The sequence below is a fragment of the Saimiri boliviensis genome, chromosome 1 (genome assembly GCF_048565385.1).
Source record: "Saimiri boliviensis isolate mSaiBol1 chromosome 1, mSaiBol1.pri, whole genome shotgun sequence".
Classification (NCBI taxonomy): domain Eukaryota; kingdom Metazoa; phylum Chordata; class Mammalia; order Primates; family Cebidae; genus Saimiri; species Saimiri boliviensis.
The window spans coordinates 294,071,406-294,094,342 of NC_133449.1; the positions used below are offsets into that span (position 1 = coordinate 294,071,406).

Here is a 22,937-nt window from a genome sequence, read left to right on the forward strand (position 1 = left end):
GGGTTCATTAGCACTGTAGCTGAAAACCTATGAATATGTACATAGGTAAAAGAAATGAAAAGGGATATGAAGATATTCTAGTAATAAGATGATAAGGATAGAATTCCTCTTCATGTCCTAGAATTGGTAAACTTTAAGAAGACATAATTTTAAACAGGCATGCTAAATTCTGATAATGCTAACAGAACTTAACCAAAATCCATAGGCTACCATAATGCTGCAAATGATCATTCCATCAATCAAATACACCATTTTGGTTGTTTTTTTTTTGCCTAGCCAATTTACTGATATTTTTCCTACAGATTAAATTATCACCAAGAAATCACTATGGATTAATGCCAAGTTCTTGGTTAAATCAATAGTTAAAGCCTTTCTCTCAGTCCTAAACAATTTTTTTCTTTTTTGGTAAAATTCCCAGGGAGGCTGACCACAGGAGAAAAAAAAAGCAATCATCCTTTGGGAAAGTTGAATTCATCATTAAATACATTTCTTAAATGTGGCAGTCCACCTACTATTAACAAAGTATGATAACAACAGCATTCCCTGGACAGACAAGTTTAAGAAGAGTCAGTGGATAAGACCATGTCAGGGCTGTGGAAATAACACCACTTTTAATCACAACTCAAAGGAGGTATCGATTAAATTCTAATTCATAAAGATAATGAGTATCAGGAAGGCACAGTTCAGACCTGTGTCTCATGACTCTCGTAATGTCATCATGCTCAGTAAGTGCTCATGTGGTACACAGCTCAAAATTCGGTCATACATTATATCTGTCCTGAGGAGCCTTTGTGAAGAAAAGTTTATAAAATTATAGGTTCAATAATAACAGCTACATTTAAAATGTCTCTCTCATAACTCAGAAATATTAAGGTGATAATATGCATAACCATTCACAGAGCTAGCATTCACTGAGTGAACTTTAGCAACTTTTATGTAGTAAATGAATGAATGTTATTTACTACATGATGGGCACTGTTCTAAGAGGACATGTATTAATCCATTTGATCCTCCTAAGAAGCTTACACAGTAAATAGATTACTATTATCTATTGCATAGAGGCAAAAACTAAGGAACAAAAAGCTTAAGTAATTTGACCGAGGTCTCAGTTAGTAAGTAGGGGATCAAGGATTTGAACCCAGGTATTGGACTCAACTGTGCATTCATAACCTGTGTAACATGGTGGTATATCAAGCAAGAAGGTCTTGAAAATATCTTCATTTCAGAAAAAGAAAAATTCAAGTAAAGTAGTTAGGCTGAAAAATCTAAGCAGTATAGCCTACTAAAATATACAGTCATGAATTTTAATACCTACACCAATAAATCAACAGAGAAAATGAAAGCCTTTGAAGAGAAGTGAAATATAAATGAGGGATGGACCTAACGGATGGCATAAGCATTACATTAACAGTTAAAGATAGCTTGTTCAAGACTAAGCATTTAATGTCACTGAGCTTCTGGCAGAAGAAAAAAGCTCAATATAAAGGTACAAAGTTAAAAGTGAATTTACAAGGAAATGTCACAGAGTTTTGTCACAATCAAGAATACGTGTGCTGGGGATATGGAAAAAACCCGAAGCATTACAGCTGAAGGGCAAGATGGAACTAGTGGGCACGGGGTAAGTTCAGTGGAAATACAGCATGCCAAAAAGCAGGACATTTGCTGAATTTGTCATTTTCTCATAAACAGATTATTCAACACGGTGAGTGAAAATTAATCCATGCACCTAGTGGAAAAAAATTCAAGGGTGTGTGCTGTTATCTGGCTAAAATAGTTAAAGGCTAAATATGTTATAGGACAGTATCTGTAAGACCACAGAATAAACACATCAGGATGATTTGAAAGGTGGCACACCAGGTGAAATACTGAATTGTAAAAACAGTAACAAAAGTAATGAAAAGACAAAGTAAATGTCTGTATATGTCTGACTGGCATGATGGCAAATGGCCATTCAGAGGGTTGGAGTGCGCCAAGCAATGCAGTCTGCAGCGAAGGCCCATAGACCCGTGTTCTCTAACAGCGAAGAGAGGCTCGCCAGGCTCCCTTCATGTGAAGAGACCAATCTAATGGCTCCGTGTGCACAGCAGAGAGAAGTGCATGCACTATTAAAGTCCCTAAAAAATGTGGTGATTTTTGCAAATACCTACACTGTTTAAAGATAACTGTACTAGCACCTTTTCTAACTCTTGCCATTAGCATATACTGAGAAGGATGAAACAGACACAAAAGAAAATCAGCAAAATAGTTAAATCAAGCTCTGGCTGACTCTCACCGGTCCTAAAGCTAAAACAGCTAACAATAGTAAAACATGAGGAAAATTTCAGTGTTAAATGAAAAGCCAACATGTTTTATAAATTAACAAACTTTCATCGTGTAGATGGTTTACTGGAAGAAACAGAGAACACAGCCCTTACCCTACACAGTCATCTGCATGTCCAGTGTCATAGAAATGTCGGGCTCCAAGCTCTTGAAATCGTTTATCAATTATTTTTCCCCCATTGCAAAAGTAGGTGTATTCTGAATTCCCCAGACCTAGAGTACAAATACATAATTACTGCACAATAAGGTTTAAATTTAAGGACATAAAGAATAGGTAAATAAAACATCTAAAATAATATTATTCCATGTTCTTATGGATGGAGTTAATAACGTACGGCTTCACTTTTATTCTCCTTGAATAATACCATGCATGCAGACAATTTTCTTTTATTTTAAAACATAAAAGTACCAGACATAATGAAACAAAATACTTATTGGCCACTGTTGGAAGAAAAGACTTCCCATTTTCATCTCCATGACAATGTGTAAAAATATCGAAATCTTAAAACCAGGATTGGACAGGTTGCAAAACCACAATATCTGTTATGTGTGCATTTTTCTGATACTGAGCAGGGGTCTGCCAACCACAGCTTCTGGGACAAATCTCACCCACTGCCTTTCTTTGTAAATAAAGGTTTATTAAAAGACAGTCAAGTCCATTTGAGTACATATTAATTATAACAGCAGAGTTGAGCAGGCCTGCAAAGCCTAAAATATTTACTATCTGGCCCTTTATAGAGTTTACTGACTCCTGATACAGAGAGGTACACCTGTCATATAAATAATCATAATAACAATGTGCTATAAATGTTTCTGTGTTGGGGAAATTAAGAATTGCTTCTATGTCTCATGGTAAAAAATAAACTTAAATTCCTCAGTTGTTTAGTCATCTCCATGTTCTTTCTCTACAACAGGGTGAGAAATGAGTGGTTCCATACATGGGCCTAACAATGACTAGAACAGTGGGATAGGTTTCTGTCCCTTCTTTACACTTTTTTTGAGAGATTTTCAAACAAGTATGCATTCTCTCTTACCCTCTTCAAAAAATAATCCTCAAAGATAGGCCAATACAGGTCACAAGTCAGGAATGTGGACCCTCAATTCCCCTCTGCTATCGTATTGTACTGATCTGATCCCTTTGATCCTTTAAGATTTTTAAACTGTGCTTCAAAGAGTCCTAGGTCAGTTTTTCTTAACCTGGGATACATGTTAGAATCACCTGGGAGCTTTTAAAAATAACGATGCCAGGCCACTACCTTGAAATAATGACATCAGAATCACTGGAGGTGGGCCTAAGTAACAGAATTTAATAAAAACTTCCCTAGCTAATCCTGATGCGTAGCTGGGGGATGAAAATCACCATTCTAGGTTCTTAAAGAAATTATCAAAATCACTTGGGAGTTTTTTGTTTTGTTTTGTTTTTCTAAACAAAGAAGTGGCATGAGGGGTTGCTCCTTCACAGACTGTTTTAGTAGGAGTAGGATAAGGCCCAGCCACTACTATTCTGAAAACGTTTCATGGCTGCATCTGAAGTGCTGTAATTAAAATGCTGCTCAAGAGGGTCTGCAGAGGTGTGGCTCTGGGGAAAGAGTCATAAAAGGTAGCACATTATATGCATTTATATATACTATATATACAATATTTACATTAAAAAGAAAACCTATATAATCACACTTCATAGTTTTCAAAAATAATCCAGATACCAGAGATAATAATAGTATAGTAAGAACAGAAGAGAGAGTCCATTACCCAATAACCCATACCGCAGGTGAGCAAAGAAATCAACCGGCAGTGTTTTGTTCTGTATTTCCTTAACAAACTTGCGGGCTGTGTCTGGTGGGTCTCCGGTGCCCGTGGTGGAAACCACAACAACAAGAGGAGCTGTTTCGGTTTTTAGGTCATACTACAAAACAAGGACATCAAGTCAAGGACCTAACACTACAGGCGTTTTTGATTTAACACAGCAGCAAAGCAACTACCTTAGTTTCCTGTCTTGTATCTCAATTTTCCTCCTTGCCAGTTTTTTGAGATGTATGCCAGAGTGACCAACCCAATGACTAGGTGCTCTCAGCTTAATCAAGTTTCCTAATGCAGGATTTCATTCAAGGAAACCATGCATCTGATTTGTTGATGCTCAATCATCAAGAGGTTGGGAGGATTAACATATCTTTCTCTTATGTGGTGTACTAGAGGCAGAGACGAGAAAGGCAGAGACAGGACCCATCCCAGGTTTCCATCTAGTCGAGTCTTTCATTTTTAGAAATATCAGAGGAAACAGGATATAGTCAACTCTTTGCAACTAAGTCATGCGCCAAATATTAACATGAGCTCTAATATGCAAGGCAAACCAGCCCTGCTAAGAGCCAATTATCAGGCAGCTACGCACTGTGATGAGCTGCTAAGGAGGAGCAGCAGCTAACAGAGTAGAAACGTCTTTTCATAAGAAAGCAAAAAAAACAACAAAAAAAAAGCAAGAAAAGAGATGTTAAAATGGGGATGGGGACACTCAGACATAAACAGAACAGATACATAAGCATTCAGGGTTAACATGGCAAGACATGGAAGTAACAAGCAGAATACAGTGGTAAAGAATGACAGCAATAAAAACACACCAGCTCTGAAATCTTCAGCAAAACATAAAACCAGCCATGTGTACTGCATGTGACAATAAGGCAGAGGGACAAGGGGGCATTTTAAAGCTAGGAACTTGAAAGTGTTACCCCTTCTACATCAGGGACTTGGCTATTAAGAACCGCTCCTTATTCCCTCGGGTTTCGAGAGAGCTGAGAATATAATTAGCTATAAGTCTAGTTATAAACTCTTACAAATCATGTTTCTTTATTTTTATGTTAAGTTTAAATATTTCAAATAAAGCACTTCCCTGTCCTACTTACAAAGACTTCACAAGCTCTGCTGCCTGTGAACGCCATCTAATTTGGCTCCAAATAATTCGCTTTATTTTTCATGCTGGTTATAGAGTTAACGACTTGCGCTAACTTTTCACCAAGACATTTAATGCTTCCAAGAGTCTACACAGTTGTGTGTTAAACTCCGTATGCAGAGTTTGTATAAGTAATGTCAGTCCCTTTAAAAAGGACTATGTGAACTAGGAAGGAGATTAGATCATAAACAGCTAGAGAAACCATTCAGTCAGGGAGAACAAACAGCATGACTGACTAACTTGGTGTTAAAAAAAAAAAATTCACCGTTCATCTGACCGTCAAACACCTGCTGATCAACTTACCGAGGTCAACCACAAAGGGCCGAATCAGGGCTAGTTTTGATACTGATGACTTTGGTTCTGTCCAAAAGGGGCCGAATCAGGGCTAGTTTTGATACTGATGACTTTGGTTCTGTCCAAAGTAATAGATTCAGATTACATTTCACCATGTGACACTGCGATGTGAATTTAAGTTACTATAGAATGACAGGGCCTGCTGAGCGGGAAGTTCCCTTTTCTCCAGTGTCTACCTCCAGAGTCACCATGGCAGAGCTGCATAAAGGAACTACGTGAGCCTCCTATGAGCTGGGTTTATAATTCACTTCAGCTGCACACAGTCTAGCATTCTGAACTAGAGTTTCAGGAAAGGCCAGAGGGGGTTGTGTACATGAGTGAGAGAATACTGGCAGGGCAGTCTCCTGTGGGTCAAGATGGCCAGGGGGAGACCTATATTAATTCTAGCTAAATTATAAGCTTGCTTGGTTCAGAGTACACTGAAGTTTATATACCAAACTAAACTATATTATTGGTGCAGTTAATTAGAAATCAAGCAGTAACAGAAGGCCTAAGGTGAAGACCATCCGAGAGCGCAGTAACATCGGGGAACACTGCAGGGTGGTTGCAGAACAGGCAATACTGCTCTGGTCCCATGAATGCCTTCTCAACATGAAGACTGCATGAGAGTCTCATAAAGAGGGCTTATGCAAAGATCTCTGAGAAGGGAGGCAACATCTGCTCACAAGATCTGGGAGGGTCTTTGCAGATGGTAACTGGCAAGGAGGAGAAAAGCCCTGCAGGGCAGAGATCATGGAACGCCTCAGGCTCTGCCTAGGTTCTGGGAATAGGGAGTGACTTTAATTGCTCTATGTCCTCAAAGCTACGGAGATAAAAGCCCCCTGATGCATCAGGTGTGGTCAGACTGGGCGGCTCCTCAAAGGCTACTTCTGATGTAGATGCACCCCGGTAATGATCAGTGATAAACTCAAAGTACTAGTTTATCAAGTCTTACAAGAATCTCAAGTGCTGTTAAATGCTCAGAGCACTAGTTTAGCATATCTTAGAAGGATCACAAGTGCTTACCTACCCCTTCACACTCCCCTTCTATGCCCATTAGATCAATTAGATTATGCCCATAATAAAAGTGTTTGGAGCCCAGAGCTGGGGCCAAGGCATTTCCCACTGTTGGACTGATCCCCTGGACCCATGCTGTAAATTCTACTCTTATGTCTGTATTTCCTCAATCCCTCCTCACCACAGAGACTAAGGGCACCCACCTACGGGGTTGGGGCTGGTACCCAACATCTCTTAAGTATTGAAGTGATCTGAACGGCTTAATGGTTGGCACATCACCTTGTGGTATAAAGCCCCTGCCAACTGTTAACACCTGAATCGTCTGAAATAGTGTAATCTGGGAAGTGACAATCTAAATAAAAGAACACAGGACTGTAAAGTTGCATATACCCCAAGGTAGGAACTTCTGCAGAGACTGAATTTAAATAACCAGTCCCTGAAGAAGAGTTTCGTCTAGATCCCAACACTACTACTTTAAATTCTATTTTACGAAAGAATCTAGGCAGTCTTTCATTAGGAGGAACTCTAACAGGAATGGCAAGGCCTTTCTTTTGGGGAAAAAAGTAGGGTACTGAGATTCATGAGGCAGAAAGCACACCTGGGCACTCACACATCTCACTTGTTCTCAACAGCCACCCTGTGAAATAAACAAGGCATATGCTACTTCTGCCATTTATAGTTAAGGAGTTGCTACTTGCTTCAATTTTTGAGGCCATTTAGTTTAATTCAATTGCACACTTCTAAATTTAAAAAAAAAAAAAAAAAAAGCTGCTGAAATCTTACCATACTATCGAACAAATAAATTTCTGTTAAAAAAAAAAAACAAAAAAACAAAGATTATCTGGTGGTATTTAGTGTCCTTTTCTTAACCATCACTTCCCAACCAAAATTCTTCAAAGCACAAAACAGTAAAACCCACAGAGTAACGGCTCTCACCTTGTTGGACTCACTAATGCAGTGAAGATCTGCAGAAAATCCATGTGCCACTGCTTGCTCACATATTTCTTCTGCTATGGCCTTTGCCTGTCCCTGCTGTGTAGCATATAATAACAGAAACCTCCTCATAACTCCAAGACATGTAACAGAGAAACTGAAAAATGGGAAAAAAAAAAAAAAAAAGAGATCGCCTTTTTAATGAAGTAGTAACAACCTGAAGGTATTAATTCTCCCTCAATCTTTAAGAAACTGCAACAATATATACACATACGGGTATGAAACAGTCTTTTCTAAATTTGTTTTTAGCATGAATCTTAAATGAGCCTAAATAAGAATTCATCAAATTAAGGAGTATAGGAATGAAACTCTTAATTCCATGGCTCTAAATCAGATTGCTAGCTCGGAATTACTTGGGCTTGAATCTGTGGTTCGTTAAGTGCAACCCATTAAGGCAAGCTCCCCAAATGATCTTTACCACAGCCCCTTTACCCAAAAAATGGGACTATTACCATCTACCTGAGAAAGGATGCATGCAACACAGGCCAAGAACCTGAAAAAAGCTTAGGCCACAGTATCACTCACCAGTGTTAAATATCTGTTGCCTCTTTTTTTTAAAAGAAAAAAAAAGTAAAAATTATATTCAAATGATAGGATTCTTGGTTCCTATTTGATCCTAACATTAAACTAATCAAAGTACTAAAGGTAACTGAAGCACGTATTTTCCTTTGTTACTTAATGCAAATCGAAAACATGTGAGTGTATGGACGTACAAATGCGACATGGTAAAAGACCCATAAAACTGCATACCTCAACCATACCTCGGCTTTCCATTGAAGCTGCTCTCTGTAACCCTGATGTGACAGGCAAGCAGTCCAAATCCACGCTATCTTGGCCCCCTGCGGCTTGTAATAAGCAACTAAGGTTTGTAATTTCCACCCTACCCAGGCAATGTGTAAACTAACTCGTATCTTGGCTTCTGTGAACCACTTAAGTAACAATCGAAATGTCCTGAGTCCCCTGGCCCTCAGAATGTCCGGAGCCCCTCACCGTCACCTCCGCCCAGGAGGTGATCTACAGAATCCACTGTCCCTCGGAATATCTGAAGCCCCTCACCCCCACCCCTGAGGTGGTTTACGGGTGTAAAAGGTCTTGACACCCTCCTTCGGGGGCCACAGGTTGGAGAGACAGGAGGCCTTCTGTGCAGCAATAAAGATCCTGCAATTTGGCATACTTTTGTTTTGGTGTTGACTTTCTATGCTCGCTCCAGTACAATACACATACAAGCGCACATAAAGAATAAATATTTCCAATCCACTTAAACATTTTACTAACACATGTTTTTCCTGAAGAGATTAACAGTAGTAAAACAACACAGATTTTTTTTTTCCATACTCATCTAACGGCTAAAACTGGAGGGCTGTCAATTTGTAAAGTCAGATTTAAACTGAAAACAAAACCAAAATCTTGGTTTTTGGTGTATGAACCGCCCAGAACAGCACCGGCCATAAAACAGGTACTCGGTAAGTTATCTGAATGAGTGAATAAACAATATAAAAACACTACACATTTACAGCTTACAGAAAATGGTGGAAACGATCATGAAAACCTTACTACAGCTAAAATTTCTATCACCTCCCATGAAACACACACATCCTGAGGGTTTCCCAGGATCAATCAACCCCTCACCCCTGCTACTGGCCCACAGCATGGAACCACCTTCCCACGACTCTCAGCGGAGGCCGGAGTCCCAGCAAGCCCAGGGGCGGCGCAGAGGCGGTGGGCGGAGCTCACAGCCGCGTCCGGCAGGGTGGGCGCTCGGAACGTCCCCCGTGCTCACCCCTCCCCGGCACGCCCCTGCCTCCCCACGTCACCGAGTGCGGTTTCTCTAGGCCTGCAGAGCGCCTAGAACCAAAGGCAGAACACGCGGCGGGCCCCACACCCCCCAAGGACCTCCCCGAGCAGAGGCGGACGCGGGGGCCAGGCACGCGATCCCGGGGGCACCAGGGCCAAGCCCGAGCCCGCGTCTGCGGCGATCCCCAGAACCCGAGGGGCGTGGGAACCACGGGCGCACGCTCCCCACCCCGGACCGCCTCTCTCTCGGGGTGAGTGCAGGGCTGGCCGGCGGCCGGAATCCGAGAACTGCAGCCGCCAAAGAGCTCACCTGCGCCGCGCCAGCCTAGGACTAACCAGCGAAGCGCGACTTCCACCAACCTTGAGCCCGAGCACACGGACGTAGCGCCCCGCCCGGTACCTAGGACCAATAGGAAGTTCCGCAGGGGACCTGGGCCAATCATACTGCTCCGCCGTGAGCCAGGAGCCGTGCTTCCGCCTCGCCCCGCGTTTGCTACGGAGGCCCACGAGGTCCTGGCGCCTCTGCGACCCCCTTGAGTGATCGGCGGACGGGGCGCGGTAGGCGTCCACGCGGGCTCTCGGCGCGGTTGGCCAGGCTGGGTGTCCCAGACCTCGCTGGCTTTCTCGGGCTGCGCCGCCTGGCCAGTGCCTCAGCTCAGGTACCCGGGGCGCTGGGTCTGGGTGTGCTCGGCCCGCGAATCCCTTTCAGTTCTGGGAGGACGCGCCGCGGGGCTCCCCACCTGTCTGTCCTGCACGCTCGGGTTCCCAGATCCCCCGCGGCGTCTTTAGGTCTGGACTGGCCGCCCCACCTTCTCCCTTCATAGATCTCTGTTTGGCTTTTTCTTTTCCTATCGTTTCTCGATTGAGTAAACCGTCTCCGATCACCGAGCGGAAACCGACAGCTTAGGGCCTGTCCGGCGGGTGGGTTTGGAGACGGAGCCTCGCCCTGTCGCCCAGGCTGGAGTGCGGCGGCGCAGTCTCCGCTCACGTCCGCCTCCGCCTCCTGGGTTCAAGCGATGTTCCTACTTTAGCCTCCCGAGTAGCTGGGACGACAGGCGATGCCACCACATCCGGCTCATTTGTTATTTTTAGTAGAGACTAGGTTTCACCACGTTGGCCAGTCCACGCGTTTTAACCCTTGCCCTGCCCTAGCCTCTCCTCATTTTGCCTACTTTACCTGTTCTTGGTTTATTTGATTTTTATCGAAATGCAATTCCTTCCTTCAACCAACGTTTAAGAGCCACCATTAAGAGTTGCACTGCCTGAGTTTGAACCCTGGCTCTGCCACTTAACCACCTGCATAAACTGAGCAAAGTGACTTTGTGCTTCAACTTCTTCCTTGAGTAAAAAGATGGTGAAGGTACTTAATCTGTGTAGGTTCATAGAATACCTGCAACAGTGCTTAGCAAGTGGTAGTGATTGTTATTGTTAGATGTCAGCCACTTTTTTAACTTGGATGCAGAGACCTTGCTCCTCTGGTATTCATGTTATCTATCCTTTTTTATCTATCCACTTTTTTTTTCGGGTACTCTTTTGTAGTTTCATAAACATTGATGTTGGGTCAATCATGTTCTCAATGTATTTAACCATGTCTTTTTAAATTGTTTAGTTATCAAACAGAATCTGATGGCATGGCTTTAATCACCTTGAGGAAGAACCTTTATCGTTTATCTGATTTTCGAATGCATGGAACTCTCGCTACTTTAAAAAATCAACCTCCAACTCATGTTCACAAGGTAGTCGAGGACCGTCTGTGCCCTTGGTTCTGTTCACGACAACCTGAGCCTTTCAAGGTCAGGTTCCATCATGCCTGTTGTAAAAAGTTTCATTTGGATAATGGAAATGACCTTCATCCACTCAGTGGGCCGGTATTCTCTCAAGTATCTGACTGGGACGGGCTTGACCAAAACGTTAAAAATGAGGACAGTCAGAGGTTTTACAAGAGATTAAGCAACTTGACTTCATCGAAAGAAGTGTTAAGTTTTATAAGCACGATGGAAACCTTGCCTGACACTGTGGCAGCAGGAGCTTTACAACGAATCTGTGAAGTGGAAAAAAAGGATGGTGATCAAGGGCTGCCAAAAGAAATACTGGAGAATAGCATCTTTCAAGCTTTATGCTTTCAATTAGAACAGGAACCCTCAGAGCTGTCAAACACTAGTTTGGTGACTGCTTTGCAAGCTCTGATTCTGTTACATGTGGATCCTCAAAGTAGCCTGTTACTGAACCTGGTGGCAGAATGCCAGAATCGTCTCAAAAAAGGTGGCCTGGAAGTTCACAATCTTTGTATCCTTGGGGAAAGTCTGATTAGACTGTACAGTCCGGGTTGTGTGACACTAGAACTGATTATAAGTCAGCTGCAAGGTGAAAAATTGGAAACATTTACCCCAGAGGATATTGTGGCCCTTTATAGAATCTTGCAGGCATGTGCCGAAAAAGTGGATGAACACCAGCCATTTTTAAATAAGATAAACAACTTTTCCCTTTCAATAGTTTCCAACCTGAGTCCTAAATTGATGAGCCAAATGCTCACTGCCCTGGTGGTTCTTGATCAAAGTCAAGCACTTCCTCTGATTATAAAACTGGGCAAATATGTCGTGAGGCATATCCCACATTTCACTCACAAGGAGCTTGGGAGAGTCTTGGAGGCGTTCATATATTTTGGGCACCATGACAGATTTTTGACAAAAGCCCTAGAGCAGCATGTAGCTGCACTCCATCTCACGCTGGATCCTGAAGTTGTCAGCAGAATCATGGAGTACTGCAGTAGAAAACTGATTCTTTCAAAACCCATCCTCAGTGCAGGGGCAGAAACTTTTGTTTGCCAATCAGAAAAATTTTCACCTAGTCAGATTTCTATATTAATGGAAGCATTTGGAAAGCTCAATTATTTGCCACCAAATGCCTCTGCTTTATTTCGAAAGCTGGAAAATATGATATTCACTCATTTCAATTATTTTCCGCCCAAAGCACTATTGAAACTTCTTCATTCATGTTCACTTATTGAATGCCATCCAGTCAACTTTATGGCAAAAATATTCCACCCTTTTTTCCTTCAGCGGCTGCAAGGTGAGTTGATTATAACTTCTGACAGTTAGAAAAAATTAACCTTTGTACTGGTGGTGGTTTCAAGTCACTTAAAAAGGCAATGCCTTGCTTTTATTTTTTCTTCCATAGTGATAAGATCTGAGGTTAACAGATGCTGGCATAAAAACAGCATGCTAGGATGTTGCATAGAGGGAGGAAAGCTGTCTCAGATAAAGTGACTTTTGCCTTAGCTGAGAAATTGCAGCATTCTTATGAGATACGGTGAGCTGATGGCAGTGGAACTAGCCACATTAACATGTTAGAACTTTTGGTGAATGAGCAACTGTATCTTTTTTGAGAGAGAGAGGATGGTATTGCTCATCTGAATTCAAGGCCACCCAAGTATGTCAAATTTCCGGAACTCCATAGTTAAAGGAAATTTCCACTAATTCTCTGAAGATTTTTCATCTCTTTTAATTTTATCCGTAGCTAGAAACTTGGGTTCTTGGAAGTCAGTTTCATCTGTGGCAGGAGCAGGGGCATAGTTAATTCTAACAAGTTAATTTCATAGTGTCATTTAAAAGTACAGTAATTCTGTCTAGCATGTGTAAGGCAATGTTCAATGTTCATGATGTTTGCATACATGTTTAAAATTCTGACATAACTATGACTGGGATGCTTTCTGTTTCAGGTGAAGAATCTCATTTGGACAGATTGAGTCGGGCACAACTGACCCAACTTTTTTTAACCTCAGTCCTAGAATGCCCTTTCTATAAGGTAAAAGCATGAACTGTGTGTGGCTTTATTTCTTTATGGGTGCAGTTTCCTTTTGTCTGCCCTGAAACTTTTTAAGTTCCTTTACTTTAATCTGTCTCAATAACCTCATGAAAAAGCAGAATTTCATTTACTTGGAGTTAGTTGCCCTCAGATAGGCTTTTCTTTGATAAATTGACCCCACTTTTGTGTTCTTGTTCTGGAAGGAACAACTTTCTCTGTGTAAGATTTCTTAGGAGGTTGTATCAGGTGCTGCAGGCACGTGTGTTAGAGTATTTCTCCAGTCTCTCTGAAGGTTTTATAGGGTTTTAGTACTAGGTTTAGTACTAGCTTTCTCATAGCTGTTTGTTATCAAAGTGTGAATGTCTGGACTAAACAAATACCTAAATTATTTGCGAGTGCAGTACATTTTTAAGCCAAGCCAGAAGTTTCACTTTTATCTAATAGAGTTTAGCTTACCTAGAGTTTGCTCTTCCCATAAAGTACTATAAAGATTCATTCAATTATCTGTCACATTTCTTATGTGGGATCAGAAATAGCACACCAGACTATGTCTTTCTTTCTCTGCTTCTCTATGCTTGATTCTGAATCATAGAGTATCTGATTTTTGAAATAAGGTGTAAGAATGGAAAAATACCCCCTTTTTAAATAGCTTAGACAGTCCTAAGTTATATAAAGGTAAATAATAATTAACCCCAGTCTCTTTCCATCACTAAACAAACCATATTAGAAGCAGTTTCTATTACAAAATATATACAGGTACATAAACACTGTCTATTTTTTCTCTTGTCAAGGAATGAGACTGACTAATCAAAGTACAGTTTGCTTTTGTGCCCAGTATATCATGGACATTCCTTGAGACCACTACACACAGGTCACATGCATTCTTTTTAGAAAGCCATGAGATTTCATGGTGTTTATTTCACTATTCCACTATTGATGCACTTTGAGGTTTTTTTCCAACTTTTGTCTACATCAGGAATGCTGTAATAAACATTCTTGCAAATCCTGTCATACTGGAGCCTTTTTGGTTTTTCTCATATGTAAACTAGATTCCTAAAGATGGGATTACTGGATTAATTTTTGATAGATACTGGCAGATTTTTCTTCCTTAATAGTTACAGATGTCGCATTTCCTCAGCAATGAACGAAGGTGGCCATGTCTCCGCCACTTCTATTACAGTGTGTTAGTAGTCTCTTCCGTTTGCGTTCCTCGACTAAATGAAAGAGGGTATCGTACCATATATGTAAGTTGCATTTTAATGAGCATTAATGAAGTTTAGCATATTTTCAAATATATGTTGGCCATTTACAATTCTTTTGAATTGCCTTTCTACACCTTAATTTATTTCTGTTGGATGATTTGTCTTTTTTTAAGGACTCATTGTAAAACAGATATTAACTATTATGAATGTTGTACTTATTTTCCCCTAATTTGTACTCATATTACTTTTTAATATTTCTTGATATATTTTTGAATGTTCTGTAGTCGAATCTGTCTTTTAGGACTTCTGAGTTTCCTGTCTCACTTAAGAGCATGAATATTTTACAACATTTTTAAAAATAATATATTTAAATTTTATTTAGACCTTTGATCTAAAACAAATTTATTTTTACTGTTATTTTTATATACGTATTCTAATTAACAAGTAAAATAAAGTTGTATATACTTATTGTGTTCATGTTTTGAAATATGTATACATTGTAGAATGGCTGTATCAAACCACTTAACATGTGCATCACCCCCATACCTATCATTTTATTTCGTGATGAGAATATTTAAAATGTACTCTCACTGGGCATGGTGGGTCATGCCTGTAATCTCAGCACTTTAGGAGGCCAAGGTCAGGAGTTCCAGACAAGCCTTACCAACATGGTAAAACCTCATGTCTACGAAAATACAAAAAATTAGCTGGGCATGGTGACACGTGCCTATAGTCCCAACTACTCTGGAAGCTGAGGCAGGAGAATCGCTTGAACCTAGAAGGCAGAGGTTGCAGTGAGCTGAAGTCATGCCATTGCACTCTAGCCTGGGCAACAAGAGTGAAACGCCATCTAAAACTAAAGAAAAAAAGAAAGTACTCAGCCATTTTCAAGAACACAATACATTCTTATTAACTGTAGTCAGCATGTTGTACCATCTGGAATTTATTAGAGTCTGTAATGTATGACAGAATTTTAATTTAGTTATTTTCCAAATCTGTTTTCCAAATAGATAACCAATTTTCCAGCATCATTTATTATATTGCTGTCCTTTTCTTTCTAAGTTAGAATGTCACTTTTATCACATTTTTCCACTACAGATTGAGTATCCCTCATCTAAAATGCTTGGAACCAGAAGTGTTTCAGCTTTCAGCTTTTTTCATATTTTAAAATATTGTCATTATATTTACCAGTTCAGCATCCCTAATTCAAAAATTTGAAATCCAGTTTATTCTTGCTCCCTCCCCATTCCTTTTTACCTTCCTTCTTTACTTTCTATTTATGGTGACTAAAAACACATAAAAAAGATATTTTGAACTATTAGACTTGAACTGTAACAATAGAAGTTTGCGTCGTCATTTTGAGAGAGATGCTTGTCCCAGTTCCTGGAAAAGTATCATGCCTGTAAGGTAATGTTATATCAAACTTTTCTACCTGGGTAACCTTCAGTTTATTCTCTGGTTTTATATCTCATTTTTCTTTCTCATGTTTGCACATATGATTTTTAGGGTCCAAAACTCCTTCCTAAATATCAAGTGAAATCATTTCTTACCCCATGCTGTTCCATGGAGACCCCTGTGGATTTTCATCTTTATAACTCTGTGAAGATTGGGCTGATTGACCTTTTAGGAGAAAGATTATATTTTGCTTCAAAAGTGTTGACACCCTATTGTTATACAATAGGTAAGTAATATAAGGAATTTTGTTTTAAACCTAAGCATTCTGTTCGATTTTGAAGATATATGGGACCTAGAAGCAATAGAAGGTCTCTGGAAATGTAAAATGGAATGGTCCCCTCCCTGAAGGCAATTTGAAGCAGATGGTTAGCAGCAGAACCGTAGAGTCAAGACTGTCTGGGTTTAAGTCTCACATGTTAGCCACGTAGCAGAATGTCCTGGGCAGAATATTTAACCTTTTTCTGCTTGCTTCTTCCTCTGTAAAATGAGAGTAATAGTGACTTCAAAGTCTTATTTAAAGACTAAATAAAATAGCACCTGGAACATAGGAAATGCTCACTGATTGTTAGCTACTACTAAAACCTAGGCCTGCACTGTCCAACTATAGTAGCCACTAGACTATGTGGCTATTTAAATTAGTAAAAGTTTAAAAACATTCCTCAGTTACATTTCAAGTGCTCAGTAGCCATATGTGGCTCATGGCTGCCAGATTGGACAGTGCCATTGTAAAGATTTCCACATCCCAGAAATTTCTCCTGGACAGCACTCCCAGTTCTCTGTCCTTACAATTCTCCTAAATCGATGGGTAGAAGAAAGCCATCTCATAAAGGACATCAGTTCACAGGCTTCAGATGGTCACTTCTCTTTACAAAGAGAACAGCAGTTTACCGGAGGGGAAGGACAGGGAAGCCCTCCATGCTCGAAGACCAGGTGTCCAGGTGCAGCACACTTACCAACCGTGGAGGCACTTTGATTTGGAATGATGGAAGTTCCGAGTTGCATAGATGTCTAACGGCTTAAGGGTTTTCTTCACAGTCTGGATTAAAGGATCTCTGCCACCTGTTATAAGGGGAAAGATAAAGCATGCATGGTTCTTGTCATACCCCAGATAACTTCAGAACACATTCTGTGGTTTATCGTTGTTGAGCCTTCTTAATTTAAGGCTGACTTGATTGATCATAAAAGCCAATTAAATTACAGTTCTCACCGTTGTTTGGTTGTGGTCATTACTTTGCAGCCTTCAGTCCCATTGACCAATACAATGTGGAAGGAATCAAAACAGAGCAAAGAAATGAATAAAGGAAGATAGTGTTTGTGAGGGTATCACAAGAGGAATTTTTCCTTTCTTCTCTCACCAGATGTTGAAATTAAATTAGATGAAGAAGGATTTGTATTGCCATTCACAGTTAATGAAGATGTCCATAAAAGGTACAGAAAAATGTTGTGCTTTTCACATTACAAGTCTTATTGAGGCTAATAAGCAGTGGTATCTTTTTCTCAAGAAGGTGAAAAAAATAGATATTCTGGAAATTAAAATACTACTTTTCAGAATGTCATTTTTGGAAATTCCTTGTAATATTTTATAAAAATTAATAAGATCAAATTCATCAGGTATTTGAAAATAATGTTGTCACATAGTAAGAGCCAAATCCCAAATAAACTTTGCTAACTAAAATATATAGTAAATATTTTGGATTATTTTAAAAATTAAGTTTCTTTATTCTTTTTGATTTTTCAGGATAGCACTGTGTATTGATGGTCCACAAAGATTTTGCTCTAATAGCAAACACTTACTGGGAAAAGAGGCTATTAAACAAAGACACCTACGGTTACTCGGTTATCAAGTTGTTCAGGTATGATTTCACCTATTTTTTTTTTTTTTTTCTAAAAGGAAATCCTCATTAAAATTTGTTTTTTCCAGGTGACTGTTAAAAAGTAAACAGGCTGAGTGCAGTGGCTCATGCTTGTAATCCCAACACTTTGGGTGGCCGAGTCGGGCAGATCACGAGGTCAAGAGATTGAGACCATCACGGCCAACATGGTGAAACCCTGCCTCTACTAACAATACAAAAATTAACTGGGCGTGGTGGCATGCATCTGTAGTCGCAGCTACTCGAAAGGCAGAGGCAGGAGAATTGCTTGAACCTGAGAGGCGGAGGTTGCAGTGAGGCAAGATTGTGCCACTGCACTCCAGCCTGGCGACAGAGTGTGAGACTCATCTCAAAAAAAAAGGAAACTGAGGCACAATAACATTTTAAAGAATTTGATGAAACAGCAGTTAATGAATTGGACAGCACAGAAATGGCTTGCGAACACATGAGGGAGGCTTTTATAGGAAGAACACAAGGACCCAAAGAATAGACTTGATTGGTTACAGTTATATATTCTTGTTGCTTTGTTTGAATTATTCTATAGACAGTTTGTAGTTATGTAATTATGAGTTTGTGAGATGCTTCTGATTGGTTGAGCATAAGTTCTGTTTTTCTCTAGTAGAAGCTTTTACAACAAATATCCCAAATTAAATTGTGCTTAACATTTGCTCTTAAGCAATATGAAGTTTATTTTCAAGGCCTAACTGGCTTGGTCTGCTCAGACATTTTTCAGGCACAGGCTCTATTTTAATTTACTTTAACAGTCCTAACTGGCCTGCCAGCCCAGTGGACCACCAATCTTATGTCTAGTTTAAATAGCAACGTTGTTAATTCAGCTTAAATCTCTTGTCTTATATTTTGAAATACAGCATTTTCAGAGCTGTATTTTTGATTTGTCAAAAGTGGGGCATACCTATATTCATTATATGCTTAACTCTGCTTTTAGAATTACTCAATTGTTGGAATATGTATTCTGTTTTAATTTCTCCTTGATTTAATAAATAATAATGGACAAGATAATCCATTATAACGAGGAGCTTCACCAACACTTCCTATTTAAGACCTTTTCAGTGTTTTCACTGTGGATAATGTAATAAGGTCTTATGTGAAGGCTCAACAGTGCATGTGAATGAGAGCTCTCAATACTGGGCAGCACTCTGATTTCCTATCTGCTGACTGTTTTCTCCATCTTGCACCTCCCCAGCTGAGTATTCATAAAACTAATCATGCCAGTGTGTGCTCAGAAGCCTTCATTGTTTCTTTACTGCTTACAGAATCAAGTAAAAACTTCTCTACATTTTAACATTCAAAACCCTCCGTGGCCAGCCTGCAGCCAGGCCCCTGACATGTGGTTGCTCGCCGGCCTCTCTGCTCCCAGCTGAGTAGCTCTCTTCTTTACTGAGCCTCCTGCTCTCTCTGTTCGTTCCCTCTTTGCCCCTGCTGCATCCTCCAGCTCTCTGAATACCTGCTTTCCAGCAGTTCATCAGCATCCCCCCTCATCAATGAAATGCCCGCTCCCTGTCAGCACTAGATCACCAACCTACAGCTTGTTTTTCATATTTATTGTGTAATGTAACTTGCCACCTCAGTTGTAAGCTCCTGGAGAACAAGGGATCATGTTTCATTCTGATTTACATATGCTACATGTTAATTCAGCAGATATTCACCAAGCCCCTTCTTGGTGCCAGGCACTGTTCCAGACACTGGGGATACAGGATGAAGAAGCTGCTTGGGAAATTTGCCTTCCAGGAGCTTACGTTCTGCTGTGGGGAAGCATGTAGGAAACAAGGTAGTCAACAGCCAGAATAACCTCAGATTTGAAAGATCTTGACCAGTTTTACTTTTCTACCTTGACAGATGCCCTATCATGAGATGGAGATGCTAACAACAAGACTCGAAGTGGTGGAATATTTACAAAGAAAACTGTTTTCTCAAAACACTGTTCATTGGTGACAAGAAGTAATACTGGCTTCAGAACTCAAAACGGTGAAAGGACTTGCATTTTTATGGAACTCAATATTAAAAAAAGAATATAATGTGAATTAGCCACTTTGCAGAATGTGTTCTAAATGGTGTTCTGGAAGGATCTGTAGTTTTCCTTATACTATATGTACATTTGTTGTGGTAAAATTTTAATTTTAATTTAATGCTAGTGTCATAGATACTTTATATACATCAAACAATTGACCATGTACGATAAAGGAATTCAGTGAATAAATTTTATTTTAAAATCTTTTGTCATAGTTATCTGCTAAATGAAAATAGTTTGCTCTTTATAGACCTTTTATTTTCTAGCAGACGTAAGGAAGAAATTTTATCTCTGTATTCTGTGAGTGGAGGTGAGATGTACCGTAAGGAAAGGGAGCAGTGAAATAGAGTACAGTGCTTCGGATATAAATACTATGGAATTACACAGAAACAATCCTTTAGTTAATACGATATATTAGTGTGAGAACTTTTTATAATAAACATATAGAAAAGTGGAAAAGCAATCTAGGTAGATTTTTTGGGGAGGTGTTTGATTGTAGGAAGGATCTTCTAAATTTTAGATCAAGAATGAATTAAATTGTAATTCATTGCATAGACTTCATTGCCTCCTTACAGTCAGGTTACAGTTTCAGGGGAGAAGAGGATAATGAGGCTGACTGGAGCAGCAGAGCTTTGGGGTTGGACACTCAGGCTTCACCACAAGCCATGCTGTGACCTCGGACCGGGCAGCTGCTGTGTAGCGTTCACCGACTATGCTGAGTGCATGCTGAGCACTTCAGCATGATGTTTGTGTGACTCTCACATGCCTTCTAATTTAGGTACTGTTCCTACTTTACAGAGTAGTGGGCCAGCTTAGAGAGGGTGAATGTTCTACCTGATCATTCATCATGAGTGATGAATGTCAGATTTGAATCTGTCCCTAAGAAGCAGTAAAACAGTGCTAAAAATTCAAGTTCAGGAATCCTACAGCTTGAGTTTGAGTTTCAGCTTCATCGTCTGCTAACTGTGACCTCGAGCTTCAGTTTCCTGAGAGCTACTCTTAACATTAGAATGGAATTTCTGTCACAGCCCTATGGCTTCTGTAGCAAGGCACAAACTGAGTGTTTTAAAACAACCGAGATTTACTCTCTCACATTGCTGGAGGCTGAAAAAGCCAAAATCAAGGTGTCAGTAGGGTCATGCTCCCCATGAAACCTCGAGGGGAGAGCCTTTCTTGCTTCTTCCAGCATCTGGTGACAACAGACATTCCTTAGTTTGTGGCAACATAACCGTCTTCCATCTTCACGCGCCGTCTTCCCTTTGTGTGTGTGTGTGGCCCTGTGTCTTCACATGGCAGTTAATGTGCATGTCTCTCTCTTCACATGGTGTTCTGGTTTGGCTGTGTCCAAATTTCCCTTTTACAGGGATGCTAGCCATGTTGGATGAAGGCTTACTCTAGTGGCCTTATCTTCATTACATCTCTAAGGTCCCTATGTCCAAATAAGGTGGCATTCTCACATACTGGGTCAGAACTTCAGAACTGCCATGTCTTTTTTGAAGGAGGGACAAGGGACACAATCATGCTGAACCTGTAACTTGCTGAGATGAAAATTACATAAGACACTTAGCAAAGTGCCTTCTGCAGAGCAAGCACAGTGCCAGTTAGCTAGTACTAGTCTGAATGTCCACCCCATCATACTTCTTACTTCACTTTAGCTTTGGGGGCCTATTATAATAGAAAATGGAGACTAGATGAGCTAAGATTACTTTTTGTCTCCAATGACAAAGCTTGACACAATGGAGATTGAACGAGAGATAGGTAGGTAGGTTCTGATATATTCATATACCTAGGTGACCTTGCTGCTCATTTGGGACCTGGCTTGGAAGGATTGTCACACCTCTCTGAAACTAGGTTATTAGCTGATTGACACTTTTTCACGCCTGTTAGATGACTTAAAGCAGGTGTTCCTGACACTGAGCCTAAGATCTGTTCCAGATCACATTAGGCCTCAGAAACCCCTTTCACACCTCCTTGCAGCTAGTCTCCATTCCTGGGTCGTCTTCTGCCTTTTGTGAACTCAGGTTCCCTCCCTGGCCTCCCTGGCCTCTGGTCCACCCTCACTGTGCTGTACCCTCTCCCCATGACTCAGCTAATTCCTGGTGTGAAACTCAACCCAGAAATGTGGTGTGAGGTTAAAAGCATACAGTTAAAAGAGCAGAGAGGGACTTAACCAACTTAGCCACACGAAGAGGTAATGACGGTCTGTTATAAATGCTATGAAGAAAAATACAGCCCGAAGATTTCTTCACGTGTGCTGTTGACCTAAGTCCATGTTGTCCATTGCAACCCTTTTCCTGCTCAGAATCAGATGCTCTTCCTTCTGCAGTTTTCACTTACAGCCTCTGCTGAGCCTGTCTCATTTGACTCTCCCCAAACCTCTTTACGTATGCATTCAGCAGACACTCACAGCTCTGAGCATGCTGGGCACACTCAATACTCCAGCTCCAGAGCCAAGTAGGAAAGAGTCCCGGCCCTGGGGGTGGTGGGGGAGGGCTTGAAATGGGTGAGATTAACAGATTCGTGAGCAGGCAATGGGAGTAGTGACGCCTCCGGCACACCTGACTCACAGACAAGGCTCTGGGAAAGCAAAGACCAGGCCCCCCTGGGCAGTGACAGCCTCAGAGTGATTTGTAAGCTGAGTTTTAGAAGGAATAGAAGAGGGTCTGGGGGTGCAATTGCCATGGCTGGAACACCCAGTGCAAAGCATACAAGGTTGGCCGTGGAGGGAAGCTAGACCTGCCTCTGGCCCCGTTCAAATTTTAATCCTGACAAAGTACATGAAAATAGTTTAGGCTAATGGATATAAGGTTGCTGGCTTCACTAACAAGCAAATTTTTTTTGAAAAGCTTTGTCAGATCATAAAGTCAAGTCCTTTTAAACTGAATTCTCATGCTGAAGAATTTGTATGTCTGTCCCTGTACAAGCAAAACTGGTGTGAATATGTCATTGCAATTACACATCCAATATGACGGCTCTTGCAACTATATATTTGACAGTATTTTTAATAATTGCATGAACTTGCTATATAAACTTGTTTTCAAAAGTAAAGCAAAGCAAGAAAAGTGAGTGGAAAATTGTTTTACTTGCTAGCATGTCTTGCAGCAACAGTGATATTCTTTGGACCTATCAATAGGGGGCAGCAAAGTTCGGGACTTGGATTGCGCTGCTGCTGCTGACAC

The 22,937-nt window shown here is 40.7% G+C and overlaps 2 protein-coding genes across 3 annotated transcripts in view; one reads left to right on the top strand and one right to left on the bottom strand.

Annotated features, from left to right (window-relative positions):
- MTRR (5-methyltetrahydrofolate-homocysteine methyltransferase reductase) overlaps positions 1 to 9,791 on the bottom strand; it is a 34,659-nt gene extending 24,868 nt beyond the window's left edge. The window contains exons 1-4 of the mRNA XM_074387339.1: positions 9,708 to 9,791; positions 7,547 to 7,700; positions 4,069 to 4,222; positions 2,415 to 2,532 (exon numbers count right to left, since the gene is read on the bottom strand). Of these exons, the coding sequence (XP_074243440.1) occupies positions 2,415 to 2,532; positions 4,069 to 4,222; positions 7,547 to 7,675 (401 nt within the window). The 5' untranslated portion in view covers positions 7,676 to 7,700; positions 9,708 to 9,791. The remainder of the gene's footprint in view (positions 1 to 2,414; positions 2,533 to 4,068; positions 4,223 to 7,546; positions 7,701 to 9,707) is intronic.
- A 44-nt stretch (positions 9,792 to 9,835) lies between these two features.
- On the top strand, positions 9,836 to 19,962 carry FASTKD3 (FAST kinase domains 3). Of its 2 annotated transcripts, none has more exons than XR_745441.3 (7): positions 9,836 to 10,056; positions 11,007 to 12,466; positions 13,116 to 13,201; positions 15,910 to 16,084; positions 17,096 to 17,286; positions 17,597 to 17,711; positions 19,587 to 19,962. XR_745441.3 is itself a non-coding variant. In XM_003932503.4 (7 exons), exons 2-7 carry the CDS (start codon positions 11,029 to 11,031, stop codon positions 19,680 to 19,682), a joined length of 1,980 nt encoding a protein of 659 aa, XP_003932552.2. In that variant the 5' UTR covers positions 9,836 to 10,056; positions 11,007 to 11,028; the 3' UTR covers positions 19,683 to 19,962. The 2 variants fall into 2 exon arrangements, 1 of the variants encoding a protein (XP_003932552.2); XM_003932503.4 differs by having other exon boundaries at positions 17,217 to 17,286.
- Positions 19,963 to 22,937: the final 2,975 nt, after the last annotated feature.

What these genes read in the sequence shown, in the direction of transcription:
- FASTKD3 (XM_003932503.4), top strand. Translation starts at nt 11,029, where the DNA reads ATGGCTTTAATCACCTTGAGGAAGAACCTTTATCGTTTATCTGATTTT. An exon ending in TTTCCTTCAGCGGCTGCAAG is followed by an intron (nt 12,467 to 13,115) that starts GTGAGTTGATTA and finishes TTTCTGTTTCAG; the next exon opens with GTGAAGAATCTCATTTGGAC. An exon ending in TAGAATGCCCTTTCTATAAG is followed by an intron (nt 13,202 to 15,909) that starts GTAAAAGCATGA and finishes TATGATTTTTAG; the next exon opens with GGTCCAAAACTCCTTCCTAA.